This window comes from Canis lupus, chromosome 1, assembly GCF_048164855.1.
Source record: "Canis lupus baileyi chromosome 1, mCanLup2.hap1, whole genome shotgun sequence".
Taxonomy (NCBI): domain Eukaryota; kingdom Metazoa; phylum Chordata; class Mammalia; order Carnivora; family Canidae; genus Canis; species Canis lupus.
The window spans coordinates 42,291,978-42,316,797 of record NC_132838.1 but is presented as its reverse complement, the minus strand read 5'-3'; the positions used below and the strand labels follow the sequence as shown (position 1 = coordinate 42,316,797).

Below are 24,820 nucleotides of genomic sequence, written 5' to 3'. Positions count from 1 at the left end.
GAGAGTAGATCTTAAAAGCCCTTGTTGCAAGACAATTTTTGTAACTATGTATGGAGACAGATGTTGACTAGATTTGTGATTCTCCTGTAGCATACAAATGTCCAATCATTGTTTTACACCTGAAACGAATATAAGATTTTGAGTCAATTACACTTTAACTTAAAAAAGTCAGTGGATACAAAAATATATAAGAATTCAGAAGTAATCTGTTAAACTACAAAAATATAAAGTATATAGTAACAAATCCATAAAAAGATGGAGAAGCCCTTTGTGAAATGAGATGTAAATCATTATTAAAATACACTTAAGAAAACCCAAAATCAGTGAAGAGGTGTCCCATCAGCTTAGAAGGCAACCTGTCAAATATCCCTAAATTGACTATTGATATAATGCCATTCCAATAAAAATCCTGAAAAGATTCTTTATAGAACTTTATGATCGAATTCTAAAATAAATATGGAAATGAAAAGGACCAATAACAGGCCAGGTATGCATGAAGAAATAGAACAACCTGGTGGAGTTCACCATAAAAGCTATCAGTGTAGCACAGACACAATTATATGTAAATAGATCAGCAGAACCGAAAACAGATCCCAGAAAAAGACCTACACATATATGAAGAACCAATTTATTATAAAGTAGGCTTAAAGATCAGATGGAGGGAGGGACTATTTAAATAAATGGTACTATGCTAATTCGTTATTAATATATAAAAAAAGAAAATTAGACCTGGTGATTGCACCATACATGATAATCAGTAGCAATGGGTGTGATGGTTAATTTTAAGTGTCAGCTTGTGCCACAGGGTGCCAGAGAGTTGGTTGAACATTATTCTAAGTATTTCTGTAGGGTGTTTATGGATGAGAATAACATTTAAATTGGTGGATTCTGAGTTAAAAGAACTCATGACCCATGAGTTAAAAGGCATGACCCATGCCCTACCCTCCCATGCCCCCTCGCCCCCTATTGTGTGGGTGGGCTATATCCAATCAGTTGGCCCTAATAGAACAAAAAGATTCTGTGCAAGAAAAATTCTCCAGCAACTGCCTTCTGAGTGGGGATGGAACTGGATCATCAGCCCTCCTAAATCTCCAGCCTGCTGACCCACTCGGTAGATTTTGCCAGCCTCCATAGATGTGTGAGCCAATTCCTTAAGATAAATCTCTTTTTACATAAATACACATTGTATCGGTTCTTTACACAATGTATTTAAAGAATTAATTATAAAGGGATATCGAGATCCATAAGAGTAACAATATTAGTTCCTGCACTACAGCATGAATGGTCAGTACTTTGAAAGACAGGATATGAATTTAAAATTATTGGGGCTAAAATGGGCAAGTTCAAGAGTGACAGGATTTTCCACTGCACATATTATGGAAAAAAAAAACAAGCTGAATAAACATAAGAGGCCACCATGGTTATTTGTGTAATGATATCCAAAGGAAGTAGAAATTATAATGGATCAAAAACATTATCATAGAGTTGTTTCAAATAAGAAGGAAAGACACGGAGATGGATAATTCAGAGTATAGGATTAAGAAAACGAGAGTTAATTTATTATTTTATTTTGTTGAAAACATTTCCTGGATACAGACTCTACATTAGGCAGAGGGAAACCCTAATTAGGCATTAGGGATACTCATATTAATAAGACATAGTCCCCGATCTCAAGGAATTCAGAGTAGAGAGACACACATATAGACATTGATAAAGCAATGTGATACAGAAGGCTCTTCTGGAGCTCAGGAGAGGATTACTAAGCTTTCCCAGGCTTCCCAATCCTTTCCTTCTATCATCCTCCACCCAGATGTGTGCCTACCACACATGAGCCCTGTTATAATCACTGGGCTGGAACCATGATGTGAAGTGGAAGACATGCAAAAGAGTAAAGTCAGAGGGAAAAGCAACCACTGTAAAACAAGTGCATTCATTAATATAAACTAAAATAGGATTATGAATCATGTAGAGAATTTTTATGGAACAGATAGGAGAGTATGGAAAAACACTCAACTAGAACTCAAGAGACCTTGAGTCTGCTTAGTCTGGATGATACAAAGCAAATCACCAAATCCTTCTGCTAGCTTAGTCATTTCATCTTTACAAGGACTGAGCCAGACTCAGACAATCTCTAAGCCCTTTCCAATATCAAAGCCCTTTGATTTTATAACTTTTGGGGTACAAAACAGGGAGGGAGAATTTCAAATGCATCTTACAGAAGCAGAAATAGTTTTTTGAAAATGGAAATTGGTATACAGATTCAAAATCTAAAGTTAAGGAGTCATTGTAGCAATAAGTGGTGTTTTGAACAAAATCAGAATTCTTTAGGATCTACTGCTTAATTATATCTGTTGTGTCAATCTTGAATTTGAATTAATGATGCAGCTTTAGGCTACAGTGAACTACTCAAGTGTTTGGTATTATTAGTGGATTTGGGACTCAGAAAATATTTACCCTTCATTAATGCTCAGCTCTGCCTGGTGGACAGAGAAGGGAATTTGGTTCTAAATCTCAGACTTGGGAATCCCTGGGTGGTTCAGCAGTTTAGCACCTGCCTTCGGCCCAGGGCGTGATCCTGGAGTCCAGGGATTGAGTCCCATGTCAAGGGATCGAGTCCCATGTCAGGCTGCCTGCATGGAGCCTGCTTCTCTCTCTGCCTGTGTCTCTATCTTTAAAAAAAATAAAAAATAAACTTCAGACTTCGGATCTGGTTCTCTGTAGGCCTGATCATACTGTCTTACATTCCCTGAACTGGTTGAACCTCAAATCCCTTATCTATAAAATGGGATAAAATAATGTCAGTCTTTTCTAGGACAAAGAATTGCTAAAATGGTTATACAACGTATTTCATGAGCAGAGATGTATTCCATAATGGCAAAAATTTTATTTGTTCCTGCTGTGTAATGATCATTGATTATGTGACTTCCGTGAACATAGTATTACCAATTAAGCAATCAGATTTGGTAGTTTGTCTAATACAACAATAGTATAAATGATAACAACGCTCCAACTTAATTTTACTTCAAAGGTGATTATTCAGTATAACATTTCTTATTCTCCCCTTGGGGAAAAAAAACTTAAAATGAAAAAAGAAAAACATTACATCATTTCTGTGGAAAGGAAAAAATTTTCTTTCAGATGTACATGAATTATGTATATAAGACAGGTTAATATCAAAAGTCTATAAAAAATGTTAATAGGGTGTCTTCAAAACAAAGCTCTTTTAGAAATAATCCAGTGCTATAACAGAGCTATAAAGTGAAATCAGAATAAGTAGAAACAGAAGGAAAATAGTTCTAGATGAAACTTGATGAGACAAAAAAAAAAAAAAAAAGAAAGAAATTTGATGAGACACTGCATCAGTGAACCAAAAAACTATCTGTACAAACACTGAAAAACCTCACCCACAAATGCCATCACTGTAATCCTTTATGTTCTCTGCTCGGGAACAAGAGCCTCCATACTCCTATCAACGTGGGGTTAGAAAATGTTGACCCAAGTTTCAGACAGAAATCTTAGGACTAAAAAGTAGTCATATTATACTCTTTTCCAAAATACTGCTGACAAATGACTTTGTAAGTGTTACCATTGATTTGAATTTATCAAATGGTAAGTGCCTTATAATGGTGATTTGTAAAAAAAGAGAGGTATTAAAAAAAAAATCACAGCTATGCAGCAGGTTTAAAGGCTTCAAATGAGAAATTCTGCTTCACCTTCATTTTAAAATGTGTTTTACCGGGAAGGAAATATGAGACTTACGCTTGGCCCGCCTCCATGCATCTTCAGAGCTCGAACCGTTGCCACCAGCACAACCGCATTCGGCACCAAGCCAGATGCTCGGCACTTGATATTGAAAAATTTCTCCATTCCAATATCAGCACCAAAGCCAGCTTCAGTTACTGTGGAGAATCAAGGTGGAAACTTGTGATCATTTTCTCAAAACAAGAGCAAGTTCTGGCCATTGTTGGTACGACTCAGGTTCAAAGTGAAGTTTAAATTCCCCACCACATCCATGTTATTTCACGGTATTGCATCTTGTTCATATGCTACGGTAAACTCATTTTCCTGTCATCATAGAAAATGCTCCACTTGCCTATGTTCTCTACAAAGATGGCTCTCCCCCTTGCTTTAGACCACCATGCCTTAAGGATTCACTGCCAAGGCCAAGATTCCTCTCCCAGTAGGGACACTCAAAGCAAAGTGTTTCTTACCACAGGTGAGATTGTCAACTTTTTAACTGGGTTCTAAATTGTACCAAAGGACATTGCTAGCATAATTACCATAGAAGAGCCTTCTTACGTCTTATAACATGCACGGTTCTAAATCATTTTATTTAACCCACCTAGTCATTTCTGTTGATTGACAAAATTCAAGTTTGTTAAGTGGCTTAAGATTCATCCTCAGGCTTGATAAGATAGCATCTTTATTCCATAAGCACAGATGACATTTATTTTTAGCCATCTCCTTTGCTGCCCCCAAATTGCTAGAAATGTTACTGTAGAGGTAGGGATCCCTGGGTGGCACAGCGGTTTAGCGCCTGCCTTCAGCCCAGGGCGCGATCCTGGAGACCCGGGATCGAATCCCATGTCAGGCTCCCGGGGCATGGAGCCTGCTTCTCCCTCTGCCTGTGTCTCTGCCTCTCTCTCTCTCTCTGTGACTATCATTTAAAAAAAAAATGTTACTGTAGAGGTAGCTGAGAGAGTACTAGATACTACTAATGACTGACATGTGGTCAGAAGCATCATTTCCACACACAAAGGAGAGCTCTAGGATGGGCAGCACTAGCATCATGCATTTTAACAAGATCCCCAGGTGAGACGAATGCCCATTAAAGTTTGAGAAGCAAACTCAAGGGAAAGAATAATAAAAATGTAATAGGAAGTAAAAATTTATGAAATATGCACTATGTATTGACATTTCAACCAAGGCCATAATTTATGGCAGAGACAGGAACTGGCAGTAAAACAATTTACTAAGATAAAATCAAAACATTTAAAAATGTGAACGACTGAAGATATTGTCTTGAGCAGTCACCAAATGCGCACATTTTAACAAGAATTAAGAAAATAAAATCATGAAGTGTCCCATGTAATTTTGTAGTTTGCTCCTTTACTTTAAAATTTTTAGTTTTCTCGCTGTACTGCAAACTTCCAAAATTTATGCTTGTAAGTAGTAACTTATAATTTTGTTAGGTTGATGTATCAAGATTTACTAAATTGTTCCCCCTGTTATTAGACATTTGGGCTGTTTCCAATATAAATAATGCTGCAAAATATCTGTGCATATGAGATTTAACCTCTCTAAAATTATATTCTTGGAATAAATTCCCAAGGGTGAGAGCATGGTGCCAGAGGATGTAAAAAATTTTTATAACTGTTGTTATGCTTTTGACAAACTGAAAAGTATTTCTTTAAAAATATTCAATTTGGAATGAATTTAGCTATAAAGTAACTTATTCCTTTATTTTCTTTCCTTTGAATAAGTGATATAGCAGAATGAGCTACAGAAGTAAAAGACATTCCTTTTTACACACTATTTGGGACAATTCTAGTGATTTCATTAGTGGTGGTCAAATCCAGAGAAGATCATTGACAGTAACAATCCCTATCTCAGTGGTACTCCTGGTAAAAGCAGTGGTGACTTTGGCATAGTAGTGGCATAGTGGACCCCAGAAGAGGAATGTTCAGTTAATTTTGTCAAAGGTCATTATAGAGTGGGCTCCCATCAGGGGAAAGGTGACATCCTACCGATTAGTATCAGACACACCGGGTCCAGTCTGGATCCAGACCAGAGAGCTGTGCATATGAGCTGTCAACTGAACAGTAACAACCAAAAGGTAAACCTATTTGAATCTCAATGTCCCCATTTGACTTGTTGGGAGAATTAAGTCAGATAGTACATCAAGTACTCCATTATTGCTTTATGGTATATACTGGGAGCTCACATAAATGGTCCGCATCATCATTACCCAAGAGAACAACCCTCCCATGAATTGATTATACTCAATTCTTTAGTATCTGTTGAATTCCTGCTATGTCCAGGCATTTTTCTCAGGGCAGTGGCTCAGTGATGTGAGGATTAGGATCCCTCATGTCAAGCTCTCCAGGGACCTGGGGGCAGAGACCGTCTGACATTGGACTGGAGAGAAGGCAGGTGCAGTGCATGGGGAGGAATGGATGTTGCAGGGCAGGTTTGGAGAATGGTGACAATGGAGTCAGGCTCTGAGGGACACTAGGACTTCTCCAGGCAGAGAAGTAAGGAGTTGGGGGTGGAGGGAGGGAGGGAGGTTAGGGAGGAGCAAAGAGATTCTCAGGTAAAGGAGAGAGCAAGAGCAGACATCAGCTTGTGAAGATGAAGAGAAATGATCCATACTGACTGGAGAAGTCTATTACCTCAACCAACATGACTTGTTCTCTGATCAGTTCTGAGGAGTAGGGATTCAAGTAACAAAGTTGTGTATGTGGGTTTTTTTTCAATGCCATTATATTTGAAAAACTGCTTAATATCGCCCTATGGATGGAAGTAGATTTTTCTGTGCAGTGTTTGGTGCAAAGTCTTTCCAATTGGATGCCTGTTTCCACCTGAAGCTCCTCTCTTAGACTAAGCTCCAAGAGACTGATGCTGCCAGACACACAGTAGGCACTGGATGAATGGGTACATCTCTAAAACAAATAAACAAAAAGAGGGAGCAGGAGAATAGCAAAGTTTTATAATACCTGGTCACAAATCTATTAATAGCACAGATCATTTATAATCATTTCACTCCCCTGAAAAGGTGCAAGCTCAAGTTTACTTCAGAAACCATCTCTTCTCTTCTTTAAATTTCACACAATGTAGTCACCATGCTCTCTGATCTTCATTGGCTCACTCTTGCCTCACAGAAAACATCCAAGTTCCTTATCACAAAAATGAAGACCACCCAATGTTACGTCAAGCACACACCCATGTCCATCTTCACTCTGCCTGAAGTTTTGTGCTTTACTAATATCAAACTTCCTGTAGAGCCCGTACATACTATGTTTGTCATATCCGACCCTCCTCCAGATAGGAACAACTGGAATGTTCATCTCTCCTAAATGCATTGTCCAAGCCTTCGCTCAGATGCTCCAGAAGCTTGCCCTGATCCTCTCAGGGAGAGCTGGCTTGCTCTCCTGCCCCTCTTGGCCCTCTGGTTTGCTCCTTCACCAGGCCCACATCGATCTCTTCATGCAGCGTCCCAATTAGACTTATGTGTCATCTCCTACTCAGAGGACAGTGACTATGTCTTACTTATCTTAGTATGCCCAGTACTTGTCACGGTACCTGGTGCACACAAATTATTAAAGATATGAAGAAACTAGCAGAGTGGGATTCAGAGCCAGTGGTGATCAAGTCAAGGCCATCGTTCAGTGAAGACAGGTAGACACAAAAAATAAAATTAACCAATTAAAAATGTTTTCATACCTCCCTGTCATGCTTCCTTTTTCCCAGAAGTAGCAAAACAGTTTTAATAAAAGGTATAAATGTCATATGTGATAAAGGTATGACCACTGCAAATGTCTACATGGGCTTGCTAATAAGCTTAATTTCATATTTTAAGAAATAAATTGAAAAAAAAAAAAAAAGGAGTAACAAAGAGAACTGAAGTTGGGGAAGGAAACAGGATACAGTTATAAAGGTCCAGGGGCTGTGGCTTCCAAATGTAAAGGAAATACAGGGTGCAAGCAATGTGTTGAAAACAGAAGAAAGTGCCAGATTCTCACACTTTGCAGACTGTCCTGAAATATGTATGGCATGGAATCATTTCTATGTTGTTTTCAAATACTGGGCTGCTAAGGAAAACAGTGGGGAAAAGGTGTGCTGGTGCACAATCGCGAATCCCACAAGTAAGGACCACATAATAAAATGACATCAACAAGTACTGGCTTGGAAATGGACAGTGTGCGGTGCTATGTATCTGTGTCTTGCACGTCAGTGGGTCTTGATGTGAGCAGGGTATGAGCCATTCTATTTCCCAGGCACTTCCTGAGAATTGTCAACAGAGAAAACCTGTTAAGTTTTCCTAGTGATCTGAAATAATCAATTCAGTCACCTATCATATTTGCTGCTTCTGATAAATTTTAAAAGATGTACATGCTAAAGAATTACTTAATGTTGATTTTAATAGGCACCTGTTCTTGAGTCATGAAGCAAGGATATTTACTATGACTTTGCATTCTGGATAAACACATAATGTAGCGTTGTGAAAGCTGCATATTTAAAAAAGCTTGCAAGAAAATGTTTCCAAGTGCAACAATCATTTGTCTTGGCAATCTCTTTTTTGGGGGGGGGGGAGGTGGGGTGGTCACAACTAGTCAACTTACAACATGAAGGAAAACAGGAAACTGATACTTTTCTGTGTAAGCACAGAAGCTGTTAGGTCGTGATTTGGTAGCATGGCTTGATTCAAACTTTATAGCCCATAATGTGTTCATAAAGGAAGTGTGCATGGGTCCGCATTGGGAAAGGACTAGCTGTTTGGACAAAAACTGTTCGCACTTTCACAGGAAACAGAGCTCAGGGTTCAGGTGGAGAGTAAAAACCAATGCTGGACAACCAAGTGGTTTGCTTTCTGTGATGCTCTACGATTGCATCCTGAGTAACTGTGTACCAAATGAACATAAAAGATGACAAAACATGACTGGCAGGCACATATTGTCTATGAGATTCTTCGATGAGGCAGAGAGATGATTTTTATATGTCAAATTGTCCTATCATGTGTCCCATTTGCAGTACACATGCGCTGAAGATTTTAATCACAATGAGGACTCAGGTAAGCAAGCACCAATCAGCTAAATTAAAAAACAAACATTCACATCACCATCTCACAGGTGGGACCTAAAAATCATGGTTTCATAAAATTCTAGAGCTCTGAGGGAACTAGCCTCCTCAGGGTTCATATGTGCCTGGCAAGTTTCCTTCCTGGGATACTGTTGCAGGTCCCTCTGATGCTCACCTCAGCACTTTCCTACCTGCTCTACATGCTCTCTGCCTCTTCGCATTCTATTTAAAAGCAGCTTTTAATTAAACACCTGCATCTCAGAATTAAGGAAAATCTTATTTTCTCTCATTTAATAATTACTGAACCTCTATTATTTTGCCTGGCTCTTATGTACCCATGTCTCATTAGTGAGGAAATAGTACATTTTTTTAAAAAAGATATTATTTATTATTCATGAGAGACAGAGAGAGGTAGAGACACAGGCAGAGGGAGAAGCAGGCTCCATGCAGGAGCCCGATGTGGGACTCGATCCCGGGCCTCTAGGATCAGGCCCTGGGTCAAAGGCAGGTGCTAAACCACTGAGCCACCCAGGCGTCCCGAAATAGTACATTTTTAACATGACAAAGATCAGAAATATTAATTACCTAATTAAAAAGGAACATCTTTCTGACCTTTCCCCTTTTACATTTTCTTGCTTGAATTCCCCCTATTATTTTAAAATTTTAATTTCTTTACCGGTACATAGTAAATTTGAATCCAAGTGTTTCACATCTACTTCTTTAAAAAAAAATGTTTTTAAAATTTAAATCCAATTTAGTTAACATATACTGCATTGTTTCAGGGGTAGCACATTTATTTCTGAATGGTCTCAAGCTTTAGTACATTTACTGAATCCATTTCTATGTAATCACAGACCTTAAAGGTAGATCAGTGGTTCTCTAATGAGGGGTAGATTATGTTCCCCACGGGACATTTGGCAATGTCTGCAGTCATTTTTGGTTGCTGTAATCAGCATCTTGTAGGTAGAGGCCAGGGATGCTGCCAAACATCCTACAATGGACAAGACAGTCCCCTCACCAGTACTCCCTCCACAAAAACCCTCTAAAACTAGAATTATCCACCAAAATAACAACAGAGGTTGATACTACTGTGGTTCAAGCATGATGAAGGAGACTTATGCTTTCTAGATACTCTTCCTGAGAATGTTACAAATAGGACAACATAGGTGGTAGCAATGATCAGTCTTACTGTCAGGAACAAATACATATGATGGGGAAAGCTATGGTAATTAGAGACTGGGCATGAGAAAGGCACAGAACTAACATTCGCTAAAGCACTGCCTATGTGCCAGGCAACATACTTGACACTGTCTGTCTTGTTTTTCTCTCCAACGCCCATGAGGGACCTTTACCTGCCACATAGGCTTGTGAGGCTAACGATAAACAGTGCTTCCCAAGCTCATACAGCTATATGGGATGGAGCCTGGGTTGAAAACATGGCCCATCTGACCACAGTCTATGCCAGTGTCCCATGCCCCTGCTGTCCTGTCGATGAGTCAACTAATCAGCAGCATTTCTCCAGCAGAACTGCTTGGTGGGTTGTATTTCCACCGACAGTCTTGACTGCTTGTACTTCAATATTTTGGTATAGGAATTCTTTTCCTGAACTCTGACAGGTGTGTCCAGACTTGTTTCTAATTGCAATATGGATTGCATAACAGAAAGTATGTAATCTGGAGTCTTCTTCATTATGATAATGTTTTTTTGTTTTTGTTTTTGTTTTTTGTTTTTGTTTTTTAAACTGAATTCATAAATTTGTTTTCTCTCTTGGAGCAAATAATCTAAGGATTATGGAACACAGTACTCTTTCACTTCTTGGTCTATGTGCCAACTGTGCCAAGTCCTGGATAGCAACAGGGAGTCTATGGGTAGACAAGGACAGAGCTCCCAGAAATGAATCTTTCCGGACCAGTTCCACTGGGCTTGGTACCCAACGCATCAACAGGCCACAGGCAGAGAACCCTTGCTTGGCCACCTAGCCTCCTGAGAACCAAACGGTCCCCTTCCGTGGGGCAAGTCAGAACCCTAGACTTGACTTCCCAGCCTCCTCTAGCCAGCCATCTGCCTTCCCATGACTCACTGGGGAAATGAATGACGCCAACGCTCTTGTACGTTCCTGTCCTCACTATGTATACACGGTGGGAGAACAGGGAACAACTGCTTTAGATTTAAGATTCTTTTTTGCTTTTACCTTGAGGAAACCCCACCTTGGACTCTAAACTGAGGCACCACGATCATTTTTCCCGGAGTTTCTGGCTACTTGATATGCCTGATGTTGTCATAAGAATCAATAATGGAATTTCTACCTGCTGTGTAACCAAGGGGCCCTTTATTCCATGTGTACTCAGATCTGAAGATCAAAACCTTCAGATTTCATAGCCACTTTATAATGGCAATAATTTTTGTCTTTATCATACATGTAAAAACAGAGGTATCAAATATACGACATACTGAGTTCCCCATGACTTTTGGACATGAACTTCAGTTTATGGACTTGAGACGTCTCATAGAAGAACTAGTCCTTGCAATCCACTTGGCTCAAAAGGGGTTGGGATAAGAAATATGTCTGTACAGGGCCAATTTTGCTACCTGAATCCTTAAAAGAATTTCTTCTAAACAGAGGGAGGAATGAAACTGTAGCTTCCATGTAGTCAGCACTTTATTTTCTTGCAACAAATCAGAAATAAAAATAAAACCTTTGTACAGGGGAAGCAAGGAATAGGTTGGCTAGACTTCATTCTGAAGCATTGTAGGCTATAATTCCTAAACAGTGCTAAAGGAGTGGAAACTAGACTCTTCAAACTGACTCTCTTTGCCCTGTGTAAACATGTCTATCCAGCTGCAGCTGTCTGACGATAAACTCAGGGAAGACTCTGTTCAAAGTCACAGAAACACATGAATTCTGAACTTGAGCTTGTGCTTGAGATAGCCTAGTCTTTGAGCATTTTAATTCTTTTTTTTTTTTTCAGTGACTAGAAGGAGACTAAGGAAACCAGGATGAATCATTAATTATAAGGGAAGCTTAGCATTACCATGATAGCTGGAAAAAAAAGCAGCAAGCTTGCTGTCCAACATTAATTTTGAGGATCTAACTCATCTTAATTCTCTGAAATTTTACAAAAAAATCAAATATTTTCTGCTCTTTAGGATGTGCCTTTTTAACCTATGTTCCATGTTCCTCTTTGGTTTTATTAAATGTCTTAAGGTCATATTTCCCTAAGAGTATGTAGAACCAACCAGACACATATAAGGAGACCCACAGAAGGAAATCAGTAAGAAAACAGTATTAGTACTAGTCCAAGCCTTTCCACTTACCCTTTTGGTGATGGCAATGCTTATATATATTAGGGAATTTTGGTAGTAGTATAGAATGCATGAGAAAGTTATTGAGGATGTATCTGGGGAAAGGAAAGAAAAAGATAAGCAAAGTATAAAAAGGACACAGATCAACTTGAACCATATGTTTTCAGTAATGACAAAAAAAACTTTGACAGTAATGCCACTTAGATGCGCTGTGGTGTCAGGACCCAGAATTTCCATCCTCTGGAGTTAATTAGTTATAGATACTGATTCCCATTATTTGAAACCATCATTAATCATCCTATTTTATAAAATAATTTTGACCAAAGTGAAATTTAATTTTGGAAAAAAATGTTAAAAGATGAAAATTAAATTATACATGTTATTTTTACCTCCTTTATAAAAATCCAACTGAATTAAATTCATGAACCCATTATCCAAACAGTTCCCATCTTCTTGTAGCAATCACGAGCATTTGTATAATGTCATCGCCATGACCAGGGTTTTAACCCTTCTGTTTTTAGCAAACAGTGGAGTCCCAGAGTTCTGGCTAGAGGCCTGGAATTTTGGATGATTGCATGGGGGTGGAGCTGTTCTCTTGCTGCTCCCAAGAACTGGTCACAAGGAAGATAATTTGAAAGAGAAATCTGGAAAGGTTTGGCTACCAACATGTCTCACCCTACAATAATCAAAAGATGAAATAGAGCATTTTTTTATTGAGCATTTCAAGAAAACAAATCAAGAAGGAAAAAAGTAAAGATGCCTTAAAATAAATATATTTTATCTGAAAGGTTCCCAGGAAAAATCAACATAAAAAAACCTATGTAATAGCTTTTTCTGCAAGTACAAGAAACCCAGCAAGTGAAACTATGGTTACTGACCTTGAGAACGAATTAAATACACCAACATTCCTAGTATGATAACTTCTAATAGAAGAAACTAAGACAGAGGAAAACATTTTAAGCTTCAAAGTTGGAAGATACTACAATGTATTTAACAAGCAGGCAGAGCAGGGATTCTCCAGTCTGAAGGCAGAGACCCAATGATGGGTCCCAAAATCAACGTACTGGGTTACAACCAGAATTAGAGAAAAAGAAATATTAGGATACATTACACATAATGAGAGTAAGTAGTATTGTTTCAGAAGACATGATTGATTCAGTTCTGTGTACACACACCTGTGCATGGGCGCATGCATTTGTGATTTAAAAAAAAAAAAAAATGGACTTCATGCTTTGAGTCTCAGTCAAAACATCCAAGACTTACTGGCCCGGACTCTACTTTGCAGATTTCTTATCTAACACGGGAGGAGGGAGACCTGCTCATTTTACAGTCATGTCTAGTCCTACTGTTTTTTTTTTTTTTTTTTTTAAATCCTCAGATGCTTTAATAGAGGGATCTTATTCACTATATATAGGATTCTCTGATGAAAGTGGGCTAGTCACCAGCCGGGCAACCTGACTGACCAGCGAAACCCCAGGGCAGCAGAGGGGCAGCTAAGAGTTGACAGTCTTGGCCGGCTTCACGTCTTCAATTTCGGACAACAGTCAGTGGTAAGTACGGTGGTGCCGCAGTACTTGTAAGATCAATGTAATGATTATTCAGGCCTGGCTCCCTTCTGCTCAGGGTTGGTGCAAACAGCAATGACAGCTCACAAGGAACAATGACCCCAACCTCAGTGTTATCAACCATTACATTTATATTTAGGGTCATGGATGCAACGGCACCCTCGCTATAAGCGATATTTATTTTGGGGGGTAGAGGCAAGAATGGTCTTCACTGTCCTGCCTTCCACATTTCCTCCGGTATGTGTGATATGGACAGGATAGGACAAGCCCCAGTGCCTGTCCTACAGGACTGGATCATGAAAAGATCTGATCTTAAGAAAAAAATTAGAATACACTGAAAAGACCAGTAATTCCTATTTACGTCAATAAAAAACTCCAAGAAAATAACCTTGAAATAACCTTGAAAGGAGGTATGCACATATTTTTTCTTTGGCTTATTTTTGATAAAGACTTTTTCCGTTAAAAAAAATATGATTATTCGTGATATATTATTGGAAAATGTGATGTGAAGAAAGAACCAAATCAGGTACTTTTAACCATTTTCACTATAATCTATTTCCTGGCTATCACTCTACTGTTGACAGAGAAAAGATATCTTTGAGAGGTCCGGTAATATATTTTCTAGGGCAAAGGTAACAATCAGGAATACTTTGAATGTTCCCACCTCCCAACCTCTACCTTATCCTTAAGCCAAAGGAGCCAAAACTACAGTTTGCCATACTTCTCATTTTGTATAAACCAAGAATGAATCCTCAATTTGCCACTTCTTTCTCCTCTGCTTCCCTTTGGAGGTTCCCAGCCTGGCCTTTAATCTAAAAGTGAGTCTGACTTGGGTAAAGCTGCTCATTACAATAGGATTATTTGTATTATACAGGGAAATGCAAGTGTGTAGAAATATTCATTATGTTTATTATACTGGCAAAAGATAAGCATTAATACAAGGCTTCATTATGCTCACCTAGCTTGCAAATTTCAAAGATGGGTCTGTAGGACAGCCAGGGGTGGTTCTCACAAGGACAAGGATCCCTATTTACATGCCTTCATCTCTAACATAATGGATGTCATGCTCTATAGATACTTTGGTATCCTGCTCTTTTCAATGAACCTAATGTGGAACATTTCCTCAAGATACTAACATCTGCCAGATAATATTTTATTATATAGTTATTCTATTATAAGAAGTCATGATTTATAAACCCGGTCTTACTTTTGGCCATGTTCTAAACTCTTCTACAAAAATGATCTGTGATGTACTTAAGAATGAAAGTGAGTCGGTTGGTTTGGCTGACTTGGAAGACAATCCTAAGTATGGTTCTGTAGAAAAGCCAAAAGTCTGCTCTCCTTGACCCTGTCTGGTCAACTGGTAGGTACTGTCAAAAACGAATGGTGATTATAAAATGGCTGATGTGGCATTGACTCAATTGCGTATCTGGAAAACCTCTGGAGCTATGTTATGCTGACAGTGGGTTATCAACTCTTTGGAGATATCTCTTTGGAGTTAGATATCTCTTTGGAGAAAGACATGGAAGAGACCATGTTGAATCAGAAAATGTCTTAGCTTCTCTTGTTGCTAAGTGCAGCAGTGTGACCAAGGTGATTAATTAACAGAAGTGTTAGGTATAACCTCCAGGAAGGCTCTTAATAAAGGGTGTGCCTTTCTTCCTTCTTCCTATTGGCTGGGATATAGATGTGATGATTGGGGCTTGGGCAATCATCTTAGACTACAAGGCAGTATAGAGCCCCTAATGATTGAGGAGCTACCATTCCAGCCTAGACTAGGTTTCTTTTATGTGACAGAGAAATAAACTTGCAGTTGTTTTGGGTCCCTTTCTTTCACTGTTGCTGTTCTTTGTGGGTGAACCTAATCTTAACTGATGTTAGTTAAGTTTCCACAAAAACTGATGTGCTTGTGGGAACAAAGCCTATTCAGATTCATGAAAACATTTTTCATTTCTATCATTTCAGTTTGTACATTATTTCAACATTACTCAGTGTTTTCTTTCTGTGAACAATAGTAACTTTGGGACTGAAGTCAAGGTTACATTTTTGATTTAGAAAAGATGTGAAATTTGCTTAAAGTTTGACTGATGAAAGAGCTGAAATTTTAGAGGTTGAGATGTGCCCATAAATGTCCCAAAGTTATGTGATTGATAAGTAACTGAAAGAGAATCTGATCACAAGCTTCAGAATTAAGGCAGGGAAGCAGGAACCAGTATGTATGCCAGTATGCAGAAGCACAGGATATACGTGTAGGGCTCCAAAGGGTTTCCTGCTCATCTGACATCAAGGATGGTTCTCGCTCAATTCTACCTCCCTGTGTGTGTTACGTGCTAAACAAAGAAATGCTTTCTGGAGGAAAAATTAAACAAACAAACAAACAAACAAAAAAAAAACCAAACCTGTTTTTATAGTTGTTTTGAATACTTTTAGAAGTTACATCACTAAATTATTGCCTAACCCTAAAAAGTAATAACAATCCACACTCAACCAAAGCATTCATGCAATTTTATAAAACAAACAAAAAAGGACTAAACAAGGTGGAAATCAAGAAGGTACTCAGATTGCTGGTATTTGACATTCAGAATGTTTGTGTGCCCCCAACACTTGAAAATATGGAAATTTTTTAAAAAAGATTTTATTTATTCACTTGAGAGAGTACAAGACAGCATGAGCAGTGGGGGAGGGGAAAAGGAAGGGGGAGAAGCAGACTCCTTTGCTGAGCAGGGAGCCTGGTATAGGGCTTGATCCCAGGACCCCAGGACTATAACCTGAGCTGAAGGCAGACACTTAACTGACTGAGCCACTCAAAGACCCCAAAAATATGGAAAATGTTAAAGAATCTCATTCATTAGAAAATCTCAATGTGGAAGAAGGAGCACTTCGTGGATGAATAAGCCATTCTCGCTGCCCCTGGAAAGCAGGGCACACAGCCTCAGTCTCTCCCAGATCAGTATGTAGAGGAAGGCTCATCTGGCTGAGCTGGCCTGACTATGGCAGCTACTGGCATTCACCCATCACTTCCACTAGAAAGTAACATAAAGCCCTGACCCTCTAAGCATGACTATGAGCAACCAGATTTAGCTCAAAAAAGCTAAATACTTGACCACATTCTAATGATGACTGCTAATCTGAGGTGCTGGCCTCAACCTCTCTCCTAAATTATAGACCTGCATTTCCTCCCCACTTCCCCCCCTCCTCCCCCTCCCCCGGTGCATAACTAACAAACATTAACATTTTGTCACAGTTGCATACTTTCCTTTTAGGAAGAAGGTAAACAGCACATAGAGAGTTGAGATCCATCCTTCCCCCAAGAGTGGGAAACTCTTACTAACCTGGTGCTTATCCAGGTGCTGCATTTCTACCTGTACATACATACAAAATATAGTGCTATTTTTGTGTCTTTGGAACGTGTTAGAATGTACTCACAATCCACAATCTGCTTTTTCACTCAACATTGTATTTGTGAGATCTTGCTTTGTGGAAATGCACAGTGATCATCTTGTGGGTCTTACAGCACCCACATCTTTACCTGCTGATGGAGCCTTTTCCTAGGGAGGGAGCACCCTTGGGTAGGATTTTGGCCCTTCCCCCCTCTTCTACTTCCAGAAGTTGGAATTACTTATGTGAGGGAGGCAGGGCTGGAAAGAAACACCATCTACATGGGGGTTTCTGGCAACAGTAACTCTGCATTATCGTTCTGGAAACCCTCATAGATTAGAAGCTGTACTAACTCTTTTCCATGAGTTTTAAGGATGTTGAAAATATACCTCCAATCTGTCTTCTCTGCCATAGCTTTGGGCTACTGAACTACTAGTGATTCCTTAAACACATAACCTCTCTGCCCTGACTGCCCCACTTTACTGGATTACATCTTAACCATTCGTCACTGCTTGTCTCAAAAGCCATCTTCTCAGGCTTCTTCCTGGAATAACTATTTAAAAATGGACAATTTATCTCCACTATTAATTACAAGCACAGCCTTCCAGATTAACATTTATTCCCCTCCCAAATGACCTGATCTTAGCATAAGATTCATTCCCTATGTCTTACACTCCAGCCACACCATCCCCAGAATCCACCAACACTTCACCATGCGTTTGTCCTGTGCGCTTTGCCTAGAATGCTTGTCTCCCTAACTCTGCATATCAAATTACTTCAGATGTTTCAAGCCAACTCTCCTTGTGTTAAAAATTACATAAGTAACACACCCTAACAACCCCAAGTAGAAAAGTTTCAAGAATACCAGTAAAACAAAGTATAAAGTAAAAATCAGGCATGTCCTCATTTTCCATAGAGAAAAGCAATCATTTGATATGTATCTTGTTTAAAAGAGTAATCTCTATACCCAACATGGGGCTCAAACACACAACCCCAAGATCAAGAGTTGTGCATTCCATCGACTGAGCAAGCCAGGCACCCTTGCTATACATTGTTTACACCCTTTCACTGCATACGCGGTATGGATATTCATTGCAAAGTTTCTAAAAATGAGAATATTATAAAATTGTTCTGTAATTTCATTTCTTTTACTGTATATATCATGAACATCTTTTCGTGTTTCATATAAATTTATTCTTAGTTACCTTGATGTTACACCAATAATACTAAATACTTTTTTGCTTTTATCTTGAAGTTTTAAATTTAATTTTCACACTAAAATTTTTATCTATCCTTATTCTGAATGTATTGTGATACAGGAGTCTGAAATTTGTGGGTTTTTATTAAAGATTTATTTGTTTGTTTTAGAGAAAGAAGAGTGTGCATATGTGCGAGAGGGAGAAGGAGCGGAGGGAGAGGATCTCCAGCAGATTCCCTGCTGAGCATGGAGCCTGGCTCTGGGTTCCATCCCACAACCCTGAGGCTCATGACCTGAGTTGAATCCAAGTCAGACACTTAATGGAATGAGCCACACAGGCACCCCTGAAGTTTGTTTAAAATTAATAGCCAATTGTCCAAATGTCATTTAATCATTAACCCATCTATTAGCAACAGGTTTGAATTCATCTTTATCAAATCATTAATTTCTACATATAATGGAATGAGTCTATTTAGGGACACTTCAGAGGGTTCTTTTGGTATTATTTCTTTCTCTATCCCTCTTTATTATTATGGCAGCATTACCTTGCTTTGATATGGAGAGTTAGGTAGGTCAACCATCATTACTCTTTAAATTTTTTTGTTTATCCTAATGAATTTATTTTTGTAGAATCTAGACACATGTTATTAATTTAATGACGAAGCTCATCTTCCTGCATAGCTCTTATGGTAACTATATAATATAGTGCAGTATAGTACTGAATAGCATAAGATAGTATGGCATGGTATACCACAGCAATTTTATATGCTAGTTTGACAGAGGAATGATAATTATTCAAGATGGATTATTTCCATCCAAGAACATGGGACATGCCTCACTATGGACTTAGGTCTTGCTCTGGGTCTTTCAATAAAATTTCACAGATCTTTTTTCCTCCGTGCTCATTTCTTTCTTTTTTTTTTTTTTTTAAGATTTTATTTATTCATGGGAGACACACACACACACACACACACAGAGAGAGAGAAAGAGAGAGACAGAGAGAGAGAGGCAGAGACACAGGCAGAGGGAGAAGCAGGCTCCATGCAGGGAGCCCGATGCGGGACTCTATCTTGGGGCCTCAGGATCACGCCCTGGGCCAAAGGCAAGCACTAAACCACTGGGCCAATGGGGCTGCCCTCCGTGCTCATTTCTTGTTACATTTATCCCTAAGTATTTTATTGTTTTGAGAACACATATAAGTAGGGTATTTTCCCCCATTATAGTATCTAACTTTTTATTGCTGCTGTAAAGTGAAATTATTGGCTTTTACATATTTACATTGCATGCAACTCATCAACCATAACTTTTACTATTTTAAAAAAATCCTTGAATTTTCTAGTGATAAAATCATACTATATATAAATAAAAGAACATTAGTCTCCTCCTTTTCAATTTTTTAATTTTGTTCTTGTTCTTGTTTAATTACACTGGCTAGGACTCCTAGAATATTGATGAGTAACACTGGTCATCAGCATTCTTGTCATGTTTCTGATATACCAGGTATGCCTTTAGGAGTTCACTGTATAATATAAGGCTGATTGTTAGTGTCTGTTTTACAATTCTATTTAAATTATTCTACTGCATGAGGTCTTTATTATTTCATTGACATGCCTCTTTCATCCTGAAAGTTACTTCTTTACTTTGCTTTATTTGTTTGTTTTTAGGTAGACCCTGCACCCAGCAGAGGCCAATGCGGGACCCTAACTCACAACCCTGAGATCAAGACTGGAGCTGAGATCAAGAGTTGGACACCCAACCGACTAAACCACGCAGGCATCCCTACTTTGCTTTATTTTGGACATGATACTCAAACATTTGTTACCATAATTCTTTTAAATCTTGGGTAGTTTTTAAAAAATTGTATTACTTGTATCAAAGTAATAATAGATAAAATAACATTTATCGTTGAATCTGATAAGAGGGGAGGGTTTTAGAAAACACGAAGAATTAAGGTTTCTTTCTCCATCCCCCAAAAGATATAAAGAGGTCTACAAAAGTCTCCATTGTTCCTTTAGCAGTTACTAGCTTCCAAATATTCCTTACTGGAAATTCTATTGCTTTCTTTGAATAAGAACAGTACAATATTGTAATTATACCAAACATTGCTAAAAGTTTAAAACAACCTCATGGAATTACAATGTTGTAAACTATAATTTATATATTAGCTAAGGATAATTTGACTCTTTTTAGGCTGAATGTTCTCAGCCATGATAGGGTATGATAACAATTACACAATGGAAATTCAAGTCATTCACTGCATACTGGATCTTAATAACCTTCTTAAAAAGCCTATGCCTTTTGTGAATTTCAAACCTTAGTTTAACCTCTGTATCACATTCTAAAATCATTGTATGTTAACTTTCATAGCACTAATCTCTGTAAAACATATTTTGACAAGGGTCTACTTTAACTCTACATTTTATTATGGTAAGCACAATTGTATCAAGATCATATTATTTAGAATATGTGGGGCACCTGGGTGGCTCAGTGGTTGAGTGTCTATTTTTGGCTCAGGTCGTAATCCTGGAATCCTGGGATCGAGTCCCGTATCAGGCTCCTTACAGGAAGTCTGCTTCTCCCTCTGCCTATGTCTCTGCCTCTTTCTCTGTGTTTTCCGTGAATAAATAAATAAAATCTTAAAAAAAAAAAAAAAAAGAATATGCATGAATCTTAACTAGGGATGGGCTAGATAGCTCATGGAAAATAAACTGGCATTTTGTAAATGCAAATAGCTAACGTTAGGTTAGACATTTCTAAAGTTTAAAACTTCTTTCAAGATATTCCCCAAACTTTTTTACACTTTTTATTAATTTATTTAAATACTGTTTGAACGGGGCACCTGGATGGCTCAGCTGGTTAAGTGTCTGCCTTCAGCTCAGGTCATGATCTGGGGTACTGGGATGGAGCCTCTGCTTCTCTCTCTCTCTCTCTCTCTCTCCCTCTGTTCTCTCCCAAATAAATAAATAAAATCTTAAAAATATGCCTATATTCACCATTAAGAGCCTAGTGGAAATTCAGATACATTTGCCAGCAAGTAAGTCATTCAGTGAACTTGTGTATTAATAGTTTTTCATTAAAAAAACATTTAGTGTCCATTATGCCCTCTACATTGGCTCTATTATGATGACATGGAATGACAGTGACTAGTAACAGAACAGTAGGGTACAGTGGGAAGATCAAAGACCCTGGGGCCAAGGACTTAGGTTCAAATCCCTAATCCCCATTAGCTGTTTGCCTTCAGACAAACTACGGATTCACACTGATGTTTAGTTGTCTTACCTATAACATGGAGGTTATCCTGGGAACTATTTCCTAGGGCTAATATAAAGCATACGAACATATATAACACATATGAAGCCCCCAGGGGGGTGCCCAGCACACAACAGGTCCTCAAGAAAGGTAAACTCTTGTCACTGGGAGTAAACACTTATCCATGCCAGGAACTGCCTCATGTGCTTTAGATGCATGGATTTCCCTGACATTACAGATGAAAGAACAGAGATGCAGAAGGGCTGTCAGTGCACCACAGGGCACAGTGCCCCACAGGTACCACCTAGGGGGGATTTCTGTTTGTTCCAGTGAGTGTGAGGAGCTGGGAGTGGAGCTAAGATGCTGGACATCTTGAAACAGGCAGGACAGTCCCACAAAGATTTGTCCCCTGCCCCCACAAGATCTTCCTTCCAGATACTCCTGTAGTTGACAGACCTTCCCTCAAGTTTCTTTGTTATAGAAATATAAAATATTTTTTCAACCTATCAGTATGTACACAATTTTCAAGGAATGCAAACAACAGTGAACACTGAGGAAAGGTTAGCCTTAACTTTGCCACGAGCTGTGTACTTTTTCAGAAAGTCATGTCGCCAATGCCAATAACCACTTGTGAGATCTGAGTGGCCAACACCACTTAATCCTTCCACATTCATGCTTGTCCTGTGTACTAGGTCTTGTAGATGTGTGCAAACACCAGCAACTCAGAATATCTTCTAATGTAGTTGAAATATTTCTTCCAATCAATATATATTGTGTTACCATAAAATTCTTTTATATCAAAACTAACATAATAATGCTTTCTGAAATTGTACATAGAAGTTTGTAGTACATCTACGTTTTACCTCAGGTCGAGGGTTTGTTATAAAAAGGGGGAAGAGGCATGCTAAGTTTGAGAATGGAATGGGCCACAAAACTTGCTTGTCACAGAGCTGGTTAAGGACAGAGCCAGAATTTGAACCAATGCTCTCCCTAGAGTCCTTGTTTATAATTCATATGCTCTGTGATGAAAAAGTTATGGACTGTTCCCTCCCCTACCTCTACAAAGTTCTCTGAATTGGGGAGGCACTTATTCACTATTTACTGAGAAACTAGGGATACAGCTGTGAACAGATGGGACACTCCAACAACGAGATGGCAATGGAAAGAGCTGCTGGGAGGAGAGCCAAGAGAGGCCGATGTTTAGAAAGAGCTTTATGGAAGAGGAGAAAAGCCCTGCCTGATGTGGCTAAAATCTGGAGCAGAGTGAAGCTCAGAACTGACCATTAAAGCATCAGAGAGAATAGATTCCCAAATAAGAGAGTAAATGGCAGAGGATGGTTGGGAGGTGCCCAGTGGAAAGAGGAGAAATAGTTTGGAAAGTGGCTTTTTTTCATAAGTGTTGGACCTATTGACTCCACAAGATCTACATAAGGGGATAAAAGTGAGTAACTCATTTCAAGAGGATTACAATTGTCCTTTAAAAGGAAGTCCACAGAGAAGTCGGGAAGTACGAGAATAAAATGTGAATTATCTTTGTATGGATGAACTGGATATGATTTGAATTTTCTTCTCTACTTAGGAAAAATTTCTGACTCCTCTATAATGATTGGAGTATTACTTTAACAAACAAAAATTATTTGTTTTATATTACATATTATGTGGGATGTTCCCAAGAGATTTAAATTCCCCCCAGGTGAAATTCTTACACAAGTGTACCTGCAAATAAAAGCAAGAGTATTGGACCTATTGACTCTGCAAGTTGCCTAAAAGCAGCATATACTAAATGACTTAGCTACTCTATTTTTTTCAAATCGCAAAATGATTTGCATCTTGCCTCTCTCCCCTTGGCAGTGATGGTCTTTCCCAAATAAGAAGCCGAATCCCTCATGTTTTGATTAGCATCCCTTTTGGCATCAGAGTATATTTGAGATGTTAAATATGCCAGTTGAATTTCAGACCATATGTTTTTAATTTTAATGTTTAATGCCACTGCAAAGACTCTCTGCATTGTTTCTCAACAATTTTTGAGTTTAAGTTTCTTGAGCTCTTTTGCATTCCAGAGTAGTGGAAGGCTTAGGCAAGACAGGGAGATATGTGCTGGAATGATATCGTGCACCTGTGAATCTGCTGGGCTGCAGGGCATCCGGCTTTCTTTCTAGTAACTACAGAGAATTTCAAACAAGGCCTTCTGGAAGGATTTCCCTAACCAAAAGGAGGGTATTTGAAGCAATCCAATTCCCCTAGATCTCTCAGATCCCCTCTGTGGATGGTCCCAGATGCCTTTGTATGAGAAGGGATACAGGCAATAGTGCTTCCCATTGGCAAAACTCAAATCAGCTCTATGAGCTTGTTTCTTTTTTTTTTTTAATTTTAAAAAAGATTTTAAATTTTATTTATTTATTCATGAGAGACACAGAGAGAGAGGCAGAGACGCAGGCAGAGGGAGAAGCAGGCTCCATGCAGGGGCCCGACGTGGGACTCGATCCCAGGTCTCCAGGATCAGGCTCTGGGCTGAAGGTGGTGCTCAACTGCTGAGCCACCTGGGCGTCCCATTTTTTTTTTTTTTTAAGATTTTATTTATTAGTTGACAGAGAGAGATAGAACACAAGCAGGGGGAGCAGGAGAGGGAGAATCAGGTTCCCTACTGAGCAGGGAGCCTGATGTGGGGCTCAATCCCAGGACCTTGGGATCATGACCTAAGCCAAAGGCAGATTCTTAACTGACTGAGCCACCCAGGTGCGCCCCTCAGTGAGTTTCACAGTGTACTCACACAGCTATTCTTCATTTCAAAAATGAATTAGATCTGTGAAAGTTATCTAAAAAGTAAAAATCTTTAACATCTTCAGGTGGTAATAGTAGCTGGCATCCACTGCTGAGTGTGGGTCTGAACCTCTACTTTTTCCAGTGTTACTGCACTTCATCCACAGAACAAGCCTTGTGATAGGTATTGGAGACACTGTGATTTGGGGATGTTGCATGACCGATCCAAAGAGACGTCCAGCACATGGCAGAGGACAAGTCAAACCAGGCAGCTGGATTAGTGTTTTAGTTTTCTTTGGATATTTTATCAAAAATACGCATGCACCCTTAGGTTAACTGCAGCATTATTTACAACAGCAAAGAAAATGGAAGCAACTTATTTTGTATGAATCAACTCTTTCATAAAAAAATTTTTTTTAAACTTAGAAACAGGATTTGTTAATGGTCACCAAATTTTACAACCTGATCTTTTTCAAAGTCTTGGTGGAATTAAGTTAGAGTAATATTAAGTCACACTAATAATTTTGTGGTTCTTATTTGGCCGATAACGGTTTTTAGGTCATTTTCT

The 24,820-nt window shown here is 38.8% G+C and overlaps 1 protein-coding gene and 1 long non-coding RNA gene across 4 annotated transcripts in view; one reads left to right on the top strand and one right to left on the bottom strand.

Moving 5' to 3' along the window:
- Positions 1–24,820, bottom strand: part of MTHFD1L (methylenetetrahydrofolate dehydrogenase (NADP+ dependent) 1 like) — a 187,116-nt gene that overhangs the window by 70,365 nt on the left and 91,931 nt on the right. For all 3 annotated transcript variants that reach the window (XM_072827792.1, XM_072827803.1, XM_072827812.1), the window contains one exon: positions 3,760–3,899. In XM_072827792.1, the coding sequence (XP_072683893.1) occupies positions 3,760–3,899 (140 nt within the window). The remainder of the gene's footprint in view (positions 1–3,759; positions 3,900–24,820) is intronic.
- Positions 13,088–20,855, top strand: LOC140616116 (uncharacterized). The gene is made up of 3 exons (XR_012016663.1): positions 13,088–13,224; positions 13,517–13,652; positions 19,908–20,855. It is a non-coding gene; the product is annotated as an uncharacterized lncRNA (long non-coding RNA).